Genomic DNA, 13,309 nt, shown 5'->3' with positions numbered 1-13,309 from the left:
GGGGGGGCTGCGGCCCACAGTTTGGGAAGCGCTGTCCTAAGGAATAAAGCTAAGTATTAAGAAAATTTAATTATTTACTATAAGTAAATATATATATAAACAAAAAATACAGTTGTGAGTATATTAAATCATTTTCTTTATTTCTCTAAGGAGATTTGACATTCATATTCCCTGCAGACATTCAATTAGAAAAAATCAATTTATGACAATCAATCAATTAAAAACAATCAATATCCTCTATGCCTAATGTTAAGATATTTAAATATCTTAATATGATTTTGTTTACAAGAAAATATTATTGTTGTTTAGGTAATTGAAAATGAAACAAAAGATGTATAAAAGTATTGCTAGGCTGATAAAATTATGTTAAAACAATATTTTACTGTAAGAAGAATATAGCAGCAGTGCTTGTAGTTTTGCTATTGGTAGTTGAATAGTAAGGGCATTAAGCTTAACTATGCCTCTAGTTCAAGTCATTGGTGGAAACACTTATCATTCAGCAGCATGAAGAATCGGCAAAATGTACATACCTTTCTAAACTATCAGAATTAAAATACCTGCCTTGTTGATACCTGACTGTTGTGACATCATTTCATGCAGTCACAGTTGAGAGAATACAGCATATACTCGACTAATTTAAAAAAACAAACATCTGATGCACACGAGAGAGACAAAAGAGAGATTTATATACACTCAATGGACCGAACACTAGAGATAGGAGTAATGGGAAGTTGACACTGGCATCTCCTGCGCAGAGTGAAATGTATCCAAACTGAATGCAGAAAGTAAATAGGCAGACATCAGGACTTCCCAACAGTGTATATCACAATCGACGAACATGGGTAAATGTGACAATCTTAGTGACTTTGATTGTGAATGTATTATAAGTGCAAGACAGATAGGTCATTCTATTGTCCAAGTGGTAAGAACCCTAGGGTTCTCAAGGGCAACCATATCAAGGATCTACCATCAGTATACCATCAATGGATGTACCAACTTCCATCAAGCAAGTGGTGGCTGACTACATGCATTGTCCAGGAGACTGTCCAGGCTCATACAGACCAACTGCAGGGCAATGGCAGCACAAATCACATCCAGTTTCAATGCTGGTGATCCAGTCAGCATCAGCAACAAATAGTATGCCACATGGGCATAGTGAGGCTATGGTCAATGTGGCCCCAGCCATAGGCACAAAAATTGAGATTTTTAAAGTTTTTTTTTTTTTTTTTAGAACGGCGCAATTTTCTTTCCTGGCCATAGGCGCCAAAATTCCTCACGATGTCTTTGGTATGCCAAACCCTGCATACCATAGGCTATGGGAGCTGATGCCCTGATCGTGTGCCACTGTTGACAATTCATTATTGGACATTGTACCTCACCTGGTGCCAGAACCATCAAAACTGGACTGCTGCAGAGTGGACCAGAGCCATTTGGTCTGGTGAATCCCTTTATCAGTTGTACCGAACTGGCAGGAGGATGTGGTTTTGACAGTGAAGCCATGGCCCCGTCATTCCAGATCAGCTCTATGATGGTTTGGCAAGCCTTCTTATGTGACACAATAGGTCCCTTAGTGTGTGTTATGTGGAGAAGTCCTTAAATGCTGTGAGCTACCAGAATGTGCTGGCTAATCATCATCTATGCACTTTCATTGCCTTTGCGTCTTGTAGCCGATGGTCTGTTTCAGCAGGACAGTGTGCCATCCAACCAACCTACAGCTACCCAGGCATGGCTCGAGGAACACTCCTCTTGGTTTGGGGCAATCTGGATTTAAATTCGATCGAATTTCTCTGAAATGCCATGGAGTGAGGCATCAGATCCATGTATCCAGGATCGATGTCTAAGGTGCAGTTTTGTGGACAATGCTGCAACAGGCATAGTTGGAATTACCTCCAATGGACAAAACTAATATTTTGTCCATTTAGTGTATATGTAGAGAGGTGTTAAAAAAATGGATTTAAGAATATAAGGGAGAGTTTGAAATAATTCCCTTTAAGAAATAAGGAATAAATGGATGTATTTTTGTGGATTTCTTATATAGGAATTTGAACATGATCATATGTTCAAGTTTCTATGGAGAAGGTTTATATATCTTTACTGTGCGATTTTGGATTTTTTGAGTGAAGATTAGATGAAAAGCTAATCTTGGTTTGTGTGAAGCTGATAGTTGTCAAATAAAATGCTGGAACATTCCATATACATTGTTTTCTGCTTCAGTACTGGATAGCTGAGTTTTATTAAGATGCCTGTTGATATTTTTCGTACTTGTTTTAACTAAATATGCTGGATACACAAGTACGAGTTGTAATATTCTTGTGTAATTGTGAACTTAAGAATTGATGAGAAACTGGTTTTCTGATTTTCTAGAGCAATATTTGCCAAGTGTTCTGTGAATGTTTGGGGAAATGGCGAATGTAGGAGAAAAATATATATGTAGAAAGAACCTCAAAAAAAAAATAATAATAATAAATAACTAAATAAAATAAGACTAACTGTTAATTCTTTATTTATTACAGAAGATAACTATTTGCCCATTCTAGAATTTACATAATATGAGCTAAAAGAAAACATTATCTTTAACTCTCTGACTCTCGCAATTAAATGCATTACAGAGGGATATATATACAAAGAGTGAATATAGTATTCTGCTAAAAGTTCTGTAGTTTCACATGACTGTATAGATACTTCCTGTTCAGCATTTATTCCATCATTATCCCTCTTTATCTTTCTTTGTTTTATTTATTTATTTTATATTGTTTCTACTCATTCATTCAATCTGACTTACCTTTTAAATGTCTTTGAATACAATAAAAGAGGTTTAAAGATCTCACACGACTATTATACTTGCATATATCTCCTAGCAAGCAAATTGAAATAGAAATGTGTTTCTTTCATTTGCTAAAGTAGGCTATGGGATAATCACTCTGACAATATCTTTTAATTGAGCAGCTTCAAAGGCATATCCAAGAAAAACATTACTGCAGATTCTATATAACTTCTGGGACCATAATGCCACTTGTTTACCAATTCATATAACATTCTCACTGATATACAAAAGTTTTGATATATTACTGTACTTCATAGTTCCTCTTTGAAATTGTTATAATTCTTAACCACTGAGATTAATGAATAACTAACTCTTATTTAGAAGTATTGGTCAAGTGTTAATAAACTATTTAATCACCAACTAGTTTCACCAGCTATTGCTGTCGTCGGCTTCTTCAGGGTACAATAAGGTAGGCAAAGTAAATGACAAGCTAGACGTTAACTGACAATTCTAATTCAATAACAAAATAGTATTGAGCACGAAACAATGTGTGTCACGGATACATGATTTACTTGTTGAGAAACATTTTGTAGTTGGCACTGAAGTTCATTTCATGTGTGTTTAGTGATCTGATTATGGTCTTCCATATATCAGGTAGGATTAAACCTTGGTTCCTGTTGAGGTTTTTTGTGGAACGAGTGACTGTAGCTGCTGCTTTGAAGATTCTGGAACGGTAGTTTTCTTCTATATAAGGCATATAACTTTTATTCCATTCAATAATGTGGTTGGTTATAGAGAAGTGGAAAGAAAGGCCAATATATCTTGTCTGTTGTTTCTTACATAACCGATGTGTTTCCTTTGTCTCATTTCGAAGCTTCTAGATGTGTGATCAGTGTAACTTAAGACCACAGGAACAAGGGATGTTGTAAACTCCTGCATACGTGTAGAAAGGATTGAAGTCTTTCAGTGATCTTAGAAATTTCTGAATAGTTTCAACTGGCTTGAAGGTCACTCTAATATTGTGTGGTTTTAGGAGGAGAGCCAGTTTTTTGGAAATGGTACCAACATATGGAATAGTTATAGTAGTGATATATTGGGTGACATCACGTTGTCTTTGTGGTATGTCAGAGAAGAGAATCTTGTTGACGAGTCTTCTAGGGTAGCCATTTAAGAGTAGGTCATTGGATATTGTAGTTAATTCTTCTTGTAGATCATTTTGGTCCGTAGTGAACTGTATAGCTCTTTTCTTTAGTATATGAATAATGTTGAGTTTTTGGGAGATGTGGTGTGATGAGCTGAAGTGTAGATAACATTCAGTATTTGTAGGTTTTCTATAAACAGATAAGTTGACACTGTTATTTTCTTGTTAACATCTAGCTTGTAATTTACTTTGCCTGCTTTATTGTACCCTGAAGAAGCCGACAGCACTAGCCGGCGAAACTAATTGATGATTAAATAGTTTATTAACACTTAACCAATACTTCTAAATAAGAGTTAGTTATTCATTCATAGTTGCATATAACAAAATTTCCAAGATGACCAAATTTAACTTGACAGTTTTTTTTTTTTCTTTTCTTCCTTTCCAAATCTCCATCTTTCTCTCCTTTCTTGCTTGCTGGCTAGCATTTCTTGTTTCCCAATAACAGCTGTTCTAAAACTCACAACTAACACACATGTCCATTACTAAGATTCAAAGTGAAACTAGTGGCAACAACACTCAGGCAGTGGAATGCACTGCCTGAGTGTTGTGAATGTAAACACATTGAATCAGTTTAAGGCACGGTTGAATGAGCTTTGTGTGCAATAGAATTTATAGAAATATCAAAATATGAATTAATTTAAAAAAAAAAAAGTAATGGTGAAATTTTTGAAATGTATTATTATACCCCTTGATGGTATATTCAAGGAAATAAGGAGTAAAATTTAACAAAGGAACAAATTGAAACTAAAATTTACAAGGATAACCCAAAACTGTTTGCAATTTTGACATTTTATTTTCCTTTTAATTTAATACTTGATAAACAGCTGGAAAATTATGTTCAACTCTCTTGATCCATCTTCAAGTAGTTCAATCCTGCTACAACATACTGGGCCTGGTCCTTAAAGAATGGAAAAAAACTCTTTTAACATCAGTTCTTAACTTTCCTGATATTAGAAAGTACTCTCCATATAGGAAGTGAGATACTAATTGGTAATCAGATGGTGCTTCCCACCATCCGGCGTTACAGCCAGTTGTGAGCCTTAGCCTCCTGTACAACTTGCTCCACGATCTTCTATCCTTGACTAGTCTTTCCCAGCCTTTCACTTTCATAGTTGTCAAGTCTTGGATTACGTTATCAATCCATCTTAATCTTAGTCTTCCTTTTTTCCTTGTTGCATATATCTTATTATTGTTATCGTGACACCTCCAAGGAGTTTGAAGACTCATCGCGTGAGGACACCCACTATACAACTGGCTCCACCACTCTCTACCAATCATCTCCATCAATGCCATCTACTGCCCACTACCACAACTAGTATTTTTTGTCTGTAAATTGCATGTGTTCTGAAGAGCCAATTTGTCTGTATGCGGGATGAATGAGATCGGCTAACTCACCTTCGATTGAAAAAGTCCACATAAATATTCCTCTCGTCACGACGAGAATCGAACTTAGGCCTATTCCAATCAAAGGGTGCAATGTACCGTCGTTCTTCCATTTGCGCTACGGAGGCATTTATCTTCTCTTCTCTCTCAATATTCTTCTTGGCATACGGAAGTCTTCCATTTTCTCTACATGACCTAACCACTGCAATCTCTGCACTTTTATGAACCTAACAATATCTTCTTCTTCTTTTAGTATTTGACTAATTTCTTTGTTGTACCATATTCTCCATACACTATTTGCTTCAACAGGTCCATAAATTCTTCTTATAATTTCCTCAAAATTGTCTTGGTCTTTTTTACTAAGAGTCCATGCTTTGCTTCCATGTGTAACCACAGGTCTAATGAGCATTTTATATATAAGTATTTTAGTACTTCTGCTTATTAGCTTGCTTTTAATCATGTTCATATTTGCATAATATGCTTTATTACCAGTTTCAATACGTTCTTTAATTCTATAGCTGATCAGACCTCATTCTCTACAATATCTCCTAGATACTTAAATCTGGCCACTCCTTCAAACATTTTCTGTCCAACTTATAGATTCTGTGGTTTTCTTCTTATTTCTGAAGTTGACATGACCATATATTTAGTTTTATTTACATTGATCTCTAATCCCATGTCATTAGTTTTTCTTTCCAGTTCATTATACACTTCAATTAACCATTTCTTAGTCTTTGACACAATGACTATATCATCAGCATAAGCACATAATTGACTTGATTTATTAAAAATTGTTCCTCTTTGATCTAAATCTTTAATCGCATAATGTAAGGCTATAATAAATAATGTTGTTTATTATCTATGTTAACTTTTGCTTTTGTTTTTTTCATGGTCATCATTACTAATCTAATTAATTTTGGAAGTATCTCTAATTCTTTCACAGCCTTTTGTAGACTATCTCTGTTTAGACTGTCAAATGCTTGCTTAAAGTCTATAAATAATACATGTAGGTCTATTGCATGCTCAAAATATTTTCCCATCATCTGTCTGATAATGAAAAGTTGATCAGTGGTACTTCTTTTTGATCTAAATCCACACTGATATTCTCCTATTTTCTTTTTGGTAATTTCTTTAAGCCTGTCATTTATTATGGATGTAAGAATTTTATAAACTACATTAAGTAATGTAATACTTCTATAATTACTACAGTCAAATTTATCTTCTTTTTTATTTCTATAAATTCTATTCTGTATCTTTTTTTTTAATTTTTTATTATTATTTACATCTGACCTCCATGGAGTTAGAGACTCACTGTGGGAGATACACACTATTGCACACAAAGCTCATCCAACTGTGCCTTAAATTGATTCAATGTGTTTACATTCACAACACTCAGACAGTGCATTCCACTCTCCAAGGAGGGTGTGAGGAGCAGCTTCCTTATACAATTTCCAGGGATGGACTCTTGTTCTGCCCCCTCCCCAAGATAGTTGTCTCTCAAGAACTCATGAAATTCATTTTCCTTATTCCAATGCTATCTCTTCATTCCAATCTATACTTCCATAATTAAAATTGTCCATAATAATTATCCTTACTTTGTTTTTGCATTTCTTCATCAAAAAACCTCCACATTCCCTGGCCTATAGCAACATCCAACTAAATATGCCTTCCTGTCAACCTCCACCTCACACCACATTGCCTCATAACTGTTGCCACTATTTCCCTCTTTCATGTCTGCCTTATGTGGACATAATTCTGCTATCATCAGCAGTACGCCCCCCTCTCCACACACACATGCATACTCCCTTCTTGTCCTTTCTCTCCTCGTGAAAAACAGACTTATCTTTTCATTTCAGTTCCTATTAGGTTATCTTCATTCACCCGTGTTTCACTTATTCCTATGGTTTTGGGGCAAATAAACTCAATCAGTGAAACCATTTCATCTCCTTTTTTTTTTTTTTGATACTTCTGGCATTTATAAATAAACACAACAGTTTACTTTTAGGTCTATAACCAGTCCTATCCAAGCCACTTGTTGGTTGTTATTTCCCCACCTGCCCTTACCCAATTGTCGTGACTTTCTATTTTCATGTTATGTTCTAAATCCGCCATCTTGGTTCAAGTCACTCTTATCAATATAACAACTAATTGAAAATTGATCACCGATCCAAAAGTAGAGAAATTTATAATTATACTGTGCCACCCTATTTTTAGATTAGTCTATACAAAATAGTAGGATCTCAATTCTTAATTAAGTTAGCAGTCTCCTCATTTGTTTAGGCCGAATTATTTACTATTCCACATGGGGTTCCTGCAAGATTCGAATATTTATGAACGGTGCAATAAAAGGGAATTCAGGCAAACACAATATTTAGATTAACAAAATAAACATTTAATATATGATATATATAACAAATACAAGAATTCTGCTTTAAAATGAAACAATACAATCAACTTAATACATCTTGCTAAGTCACTCATGCCAGTTCAATGTTCTAAACTTTCACATACAATTCACATCTTCAAAATCACAAGCTTTCTTAACTCAAGTTAATAAAACAAAACTTCTTATTTAATCAGTCTCCACATATCTATCAGCTGTACTTAATGTTTAAATTCACAGGAAGCACTAATCAAGGTAGCCAATATTCCAAGCAATCTTATTTCGGACCTTGAACTTCGAAGATATGTTAATGTTAGAATAAACAAACAAGTATGACTACTCTTACCAGATACAATCTTCAATACACCTATTAATTGTGAGCACACTTATGAATTAATTTATTTACGTTAGCGGAACACATTAATAAAAATTCTTCAACGATTTTAACTGAACTACTGTTAATTGCGCTTCACTACTCAAAAAAAAAAACACATCAATAAGGTACTGATATCTTTCCTTGTTTCCTTTTCTGAAACTAATTAATTTCAATATAATTCTTCTCAGGGCAACATAGAATTAAGACGCGATCCTAGACTAACTGGAACTAATCAGAATTTTTCATTGAATGTCCAGTTCTTTATTTATCCGGATACGGCAATAATTTTCCTTTACAACACAGATGACTTCACTTACAGCTAAGTATATGATTCACTATGTTTTGGCTCACTTCTAAACACTATTCTCATGAATTTCTGCCCTAGAGAACTTATAATTTTCTTCCACTTCTTTTGCTTGTATCCTACCTTCCTTCCCGCTCCGCAAAAACTTCCTCTCTCCTCTAATTCAAAATCTTTTCTTTTTTATATATAATATCTTTCCTCTCCTTTCAGTCCGAAGGTCACGCTCTATTCGACTCGTGCTTGTTTATTTCATGCGTCTCCATGACAACAAATAAACGCAAACATTTCGCTAATGTAATACAATGCTCTACTACTACATGAGTGATTACATAACGTTAAATTTTCACAAATAAGAATAAACAGAATATTTGAGCTACTTAATCAGCCTTTTCATTACGTATAGAATTAATTATAATAATACTTTTCGTTACATCATATATATATTTTAGTTATTATAAATTCTGCACATATTGTTGCTTAACAAATTAATAGTAGGTTAAGTTTAGAATAAATATTTAAATAGTAATCCTAAATTAAGGAATAATAAATAATTTTTATACAAATCATGATTAATACATAATAATCAATGTTAAATGTGAATGAAAAAAAAATAAATTACACAACATAGTTTCATTCACAATTTAACACAATCACCTTTATCACTGCTTACCATATATATCACCTTTCCCACCCATATCCTGATCTATGCTAATCATCCCATTACATTAACTACTACTAACATTCACTCTCAATATGCCATGTCTCCCTGTCCACCCAGACCCCCCCCCCCCCTTCTCTGTTCCTCTTGTATTCCCATTCTCTCTTCATCTTTCACACTATTACTGTTTCCATTGCCAAGTACTTCTGTCTCTTCAATACTACTCTCCTAATCTTTCACTTCATCTCTTACTTCTGATCTTTTTCTTGCATCACATATACAGGACTTCCATCTAGCAACACTTTCTCCAGTGCACTCACTTCGAAGCCATTCAAATGCAATTCATCATATCTGTATAATTCCATTTTTCCTTCAAATACATACCACACATCCACAAACTGTACTCCCATCTTCTCATGCAGCTCTGCTAGCATACATTCATGATTGTGGCTCTCTGTTTCAACTAATCATTGTCATTCCTGAGCAACACACTGACAACCTTTCCCAATATACTCTTTCACTCTTCTCAATAACCTCCTGATGTTTGCCCTTACATTCTCCTTATGTCCACCTAAATGATTTGTCTCTACAGCCACCACTAATTCTGTTGCTCGTTTTCTCCTCATGTCCAAAGCAAATCTGCTTCCTGAATAACAGACCTTATGGACTCTCTCATTAGCCATTCCTCTAACAATGAAATATCCACACACACTGCTATTCTCAAATCACTCGTCACCTCTTTTACCCTTTTTTCCCTTCATTCTATTCTTTTGCACTTTAATTTGTTTCCACTAAATGTATAATATAACCTTGCATATTCCTCATTTCATTTTTCATTTTGAATAACTTTCGTCAAATCTTGCATTACAACAATTTCACTCTCTTTCACTTCCATGGTTTTGCTACCTCTCATTCTGCCACACCTTACTTCACTTTTCTCATTTGTACTTCCTTTGTTCCATTTCTGCTTCTTTCATTTATACTATCTTTCATTTCTTCAGTCTGTTTCATATTTGTTAACTCATAGTCTAATAAAATATCGCACTTCTTACAAATCCATACTTTCTCTCATCTCTCGTTCAGTTTCTCCACAAACACATCTCTCACATTTTGCCACACATACATATTACACTCACAACATCAAACCAGTCTTGAAAAATCCACGTGATTAACAGCACTTGATTTTCGCGACACTCAGCACCCGTGTGGTTGACCTTGTGAATACCACCATTGTGTTCTGTTCAAAGAAGGCGAGATTCAAAATTTCAATTAATGAAGTCTGTAACAATTGTAGGGCATTTGGTAGAATACCACATGAAAAACTATTACAAAAACTGGAGAAGATGGAAATGGATAGGGGGATGGCTGATGGACAGACACCAGAAAGTAGTATATGGTGGGGTAGAGTCTAGTAGAATGATGACGACTAGTGGAGTACCTCAGGATTCTATACTAGGGCCACTACTCTTTAATTTATATATCAATGACATAGGGAAAGATTTAAGTGGGGATATTCAGTTGTTTACTGATTATGCAAAGATCATGCAGGATGATATAAATAAATTGGCATTATGGACAAAAGATAATGATTGTCTTTAATGTTGAAGAATGTAAGGTTATGCACTTCAGGTTGAAAAGGTTACATATGGTGTATCATATTGATGGTATTGGTTTGCAGGAAATTGATGAGGCTAGGGACTTTGGGATAATGGTGGACCAAGAGTTAAAGTTCAGAGGGCATATCGCAAAAGTTAGTAAAATAGCTCGACGAATTATCGGGATGTCGAAAAACACACTAACAAGTAAAGATAAGGAAGTTATTATCTCTCTTTATAAGGCTATGATTCAGCCATATCTTGACTACTGCATACCAATTTGGTCACCTGGTTTTTTGGGGACCAGGAGGTGGTTGAAACGATTCAGAGACGATTGACCAGAATGGTGAGAGGTCTGTGGAATACTCCCTACGAGGATAGGTTGAAGGTTTGTGGGTTACAAAGTTTAGTTGATAGATGGAAAAGAGGGGATATGATAGAAACTTTTAAGATATTAAAGGGATTTTATAAAATTGATGCAAGTGAAATTAATATATGACAGATTTTTTACATGGAGAGTGGTAAATGAGTGGAATGGATTGCCATAATCGGTTGTGGGTTCCCTGACAGTGAATGGATTCAAGGATAGGTATGATAGGATTTATTTGTGTATGATGGTTGATTTGTGTCTCCCATGACAAGTCTCCAGACTCTATGAAGATGCCATAAATAATAATAATAATTCTCCAAGGCCAAAAATTATGAAGACACACTAAGTTGCAAAAATGAACAATACTAAAATTCAAGCAATGTCGCTAATTATTACTCAAAATAGCATTTATCTTTTCACCGGCTCTTTTCTAACACTACACAAGTTGCAACCCTCTAGTGGCCAACATTTACTTCATTCTTTTGGTTTTTTTCAATATGCATTTTCTATAGATACCTCTATTAACATTATTCAAATCATGTTGACATTCATAACTTTGTCAGCATTGTTGCACATCTGTAAAAATACAATGGAAAGTTGGCCAACGTCTATATATAACGAAACTCCAAATCCACCTTGCCCTCTTCTTCCTCTTCCTCTTTCATCCTGACTGTTTCCATTTTCTGTAACAGCATTCTTCTTTCTATTGAATTATTTCAACAGATTAAATCATGAATTGACTCGAGACCAAATTCTTTTATAAGCACGTGGTTTTATAAAGGTGATTTGTTTGTAGTCTGTACACATTTCCCATTGCAAACATACACAATAAATGAAAATAGATCTTATCTGCGAACCATGTTGTTTCAATACTGCAGGACGTTTTTCCAAAAACTTCAGAAATGACAAAATTCAGCTCTTTTCTCTTTATCAGTGTCATCAGAAGATTGCTCATTTGGATTATGTATGGAAAAAATTCATATCTTAAATGATCCTGTAAACTGATGATTCCTTTTAAACATTTTACAGAATTTTTACAATTTAGATCACCACCTGCTTGCAGTAGAGCACTCTACCTTTCTACTATCTGCTATTTACCAATGACATTTTCTTATTTTTCCCTACCAATCACTTTAATCTTGTAAATAAATCTGCTGAGGCAGTACATTTTCCCAGGCCTGCTGGATTATAAATTTGGTATTTTTGTAAATAAATTAAAACTGGACATAAAAACACTGTGTAGGGGAAAAAAACTGAATATTTCATGCATTTGAAGATGTAAAAATTTCCTTACTCTGCACATTAATCCTTCTATATTAGAATATTTTTAAAACTTAAAAAAAGCTCTTTAAATATTAAAATATCATATCTTGTTTTGTTAATATTTCAGATTTGTTTCTCCTTTTATATTAGATGAGACGACGATGCCCGCCAGAAGGAAGCTCTGCAATACTCAGCTTTGAAAATGAGGTAATGAGTTCAAGTACTTTTCCAAATAACTCAACATGTTTATTAAATGTAACATGAAAAAGAAGTTAATAGTATTATAGTATTAACTCTGACCATGCTATTTGTGGTCAGAGTTAATTTAATAGCAAGAACATCTTCCTTCAGATGTAAGTAATTCTTCCTTTGTGGACAACTTGGATGAGCAAAGGATTAGAAAACTGGAATCCATGATCTAGAGTCATGAAAATTTTTTTTCAAGCCACTGCAACTTTTCACTGTGTTTCACAATAATCAGCATAGTGGTTTCATACACCCCTGTTAGCACTGATATACAGAGGAGATACTAGTGCAATATGGCAGTTTGAAAAGGCAGCACAAAAGAGGAATCATCTCTGAAGTACAGATCTTCAGAACAATTGGAGAAATGCCATCAGTATCAGGAGACTTTGTTTAGGCTGGATTCTTCTGATTACTTTCTGGTGAACAGTTACAAGGGACATTAAATGTTGCATATTCAAATGAAAGGAAAATATTTACTAGAAAAGCAAGAAGTTGGAAAATTGGCTTTCTCTGTGGATAATGATGCAGTAGGATTAATGCACTTGTTCTTTAATGCAGCACAAGTGCATGCATTAAAGAAGTGGAATCAGGGTTGGCCCTTGTAAAATCAGTTTTAATGGGTGCACTTGTACTGATAATTTGTTTGCATCTGTTATGAACTTTAACATAAGCTGAAAAGGAAGCTTAAGATTTGATGAAGCTCATTGCAGTATGCTTGATTTTAAATACCTTTGGCACTCTTAAAGACTACTTGAAGCTTGGATAA

The 13,309-nt window shown here is 34.5% G+C and overlaps 1 protein-coding gene across 1 annotated transcript in view; it reads left to right on the top strand.

Annotated features, from left to right (window-relative positions):
• The window catches only part of LOC150092464 (dynactin subunit 1-like), a 334,669-nt gene that overhangs the window by 239,961 nt on the left and 81,399 nt on the right, over positions 1 to 13,309 (top strand). Inside the window, exon 22 of the mRNA XM_090414876.1 lies at positions 12,448 to 12,504. Coding sequence (XP_090271002.1) covers positions 12,448 to 12,504 — 57 coding nt within the window. The remainder of the gene's footprint in view (positions 1 to 12,447; positions 12,505 to 13,309) is intronic.

The sequence above is a fragment of the Typopeltis vanoorti genome, chromosome 26, assembly GCF_054136105.1.
Source record: "Typopeltis vanoorti isolate ZY-2024b chromosome 26, IOZ_Tvanoo_1.0, whole genome shotgun sequence".
NCBI classification, from domain to species: domain Eukaryota; kingdom Metazoa; phylum Arthropoda; class Arachnida; order Uropygi; family Thelyphonidae; genus Typopeltis; species Typopeltis vanoorti.
This window is presented reverse-complemented; position numbering and strand designations above follow the sequence as displayed.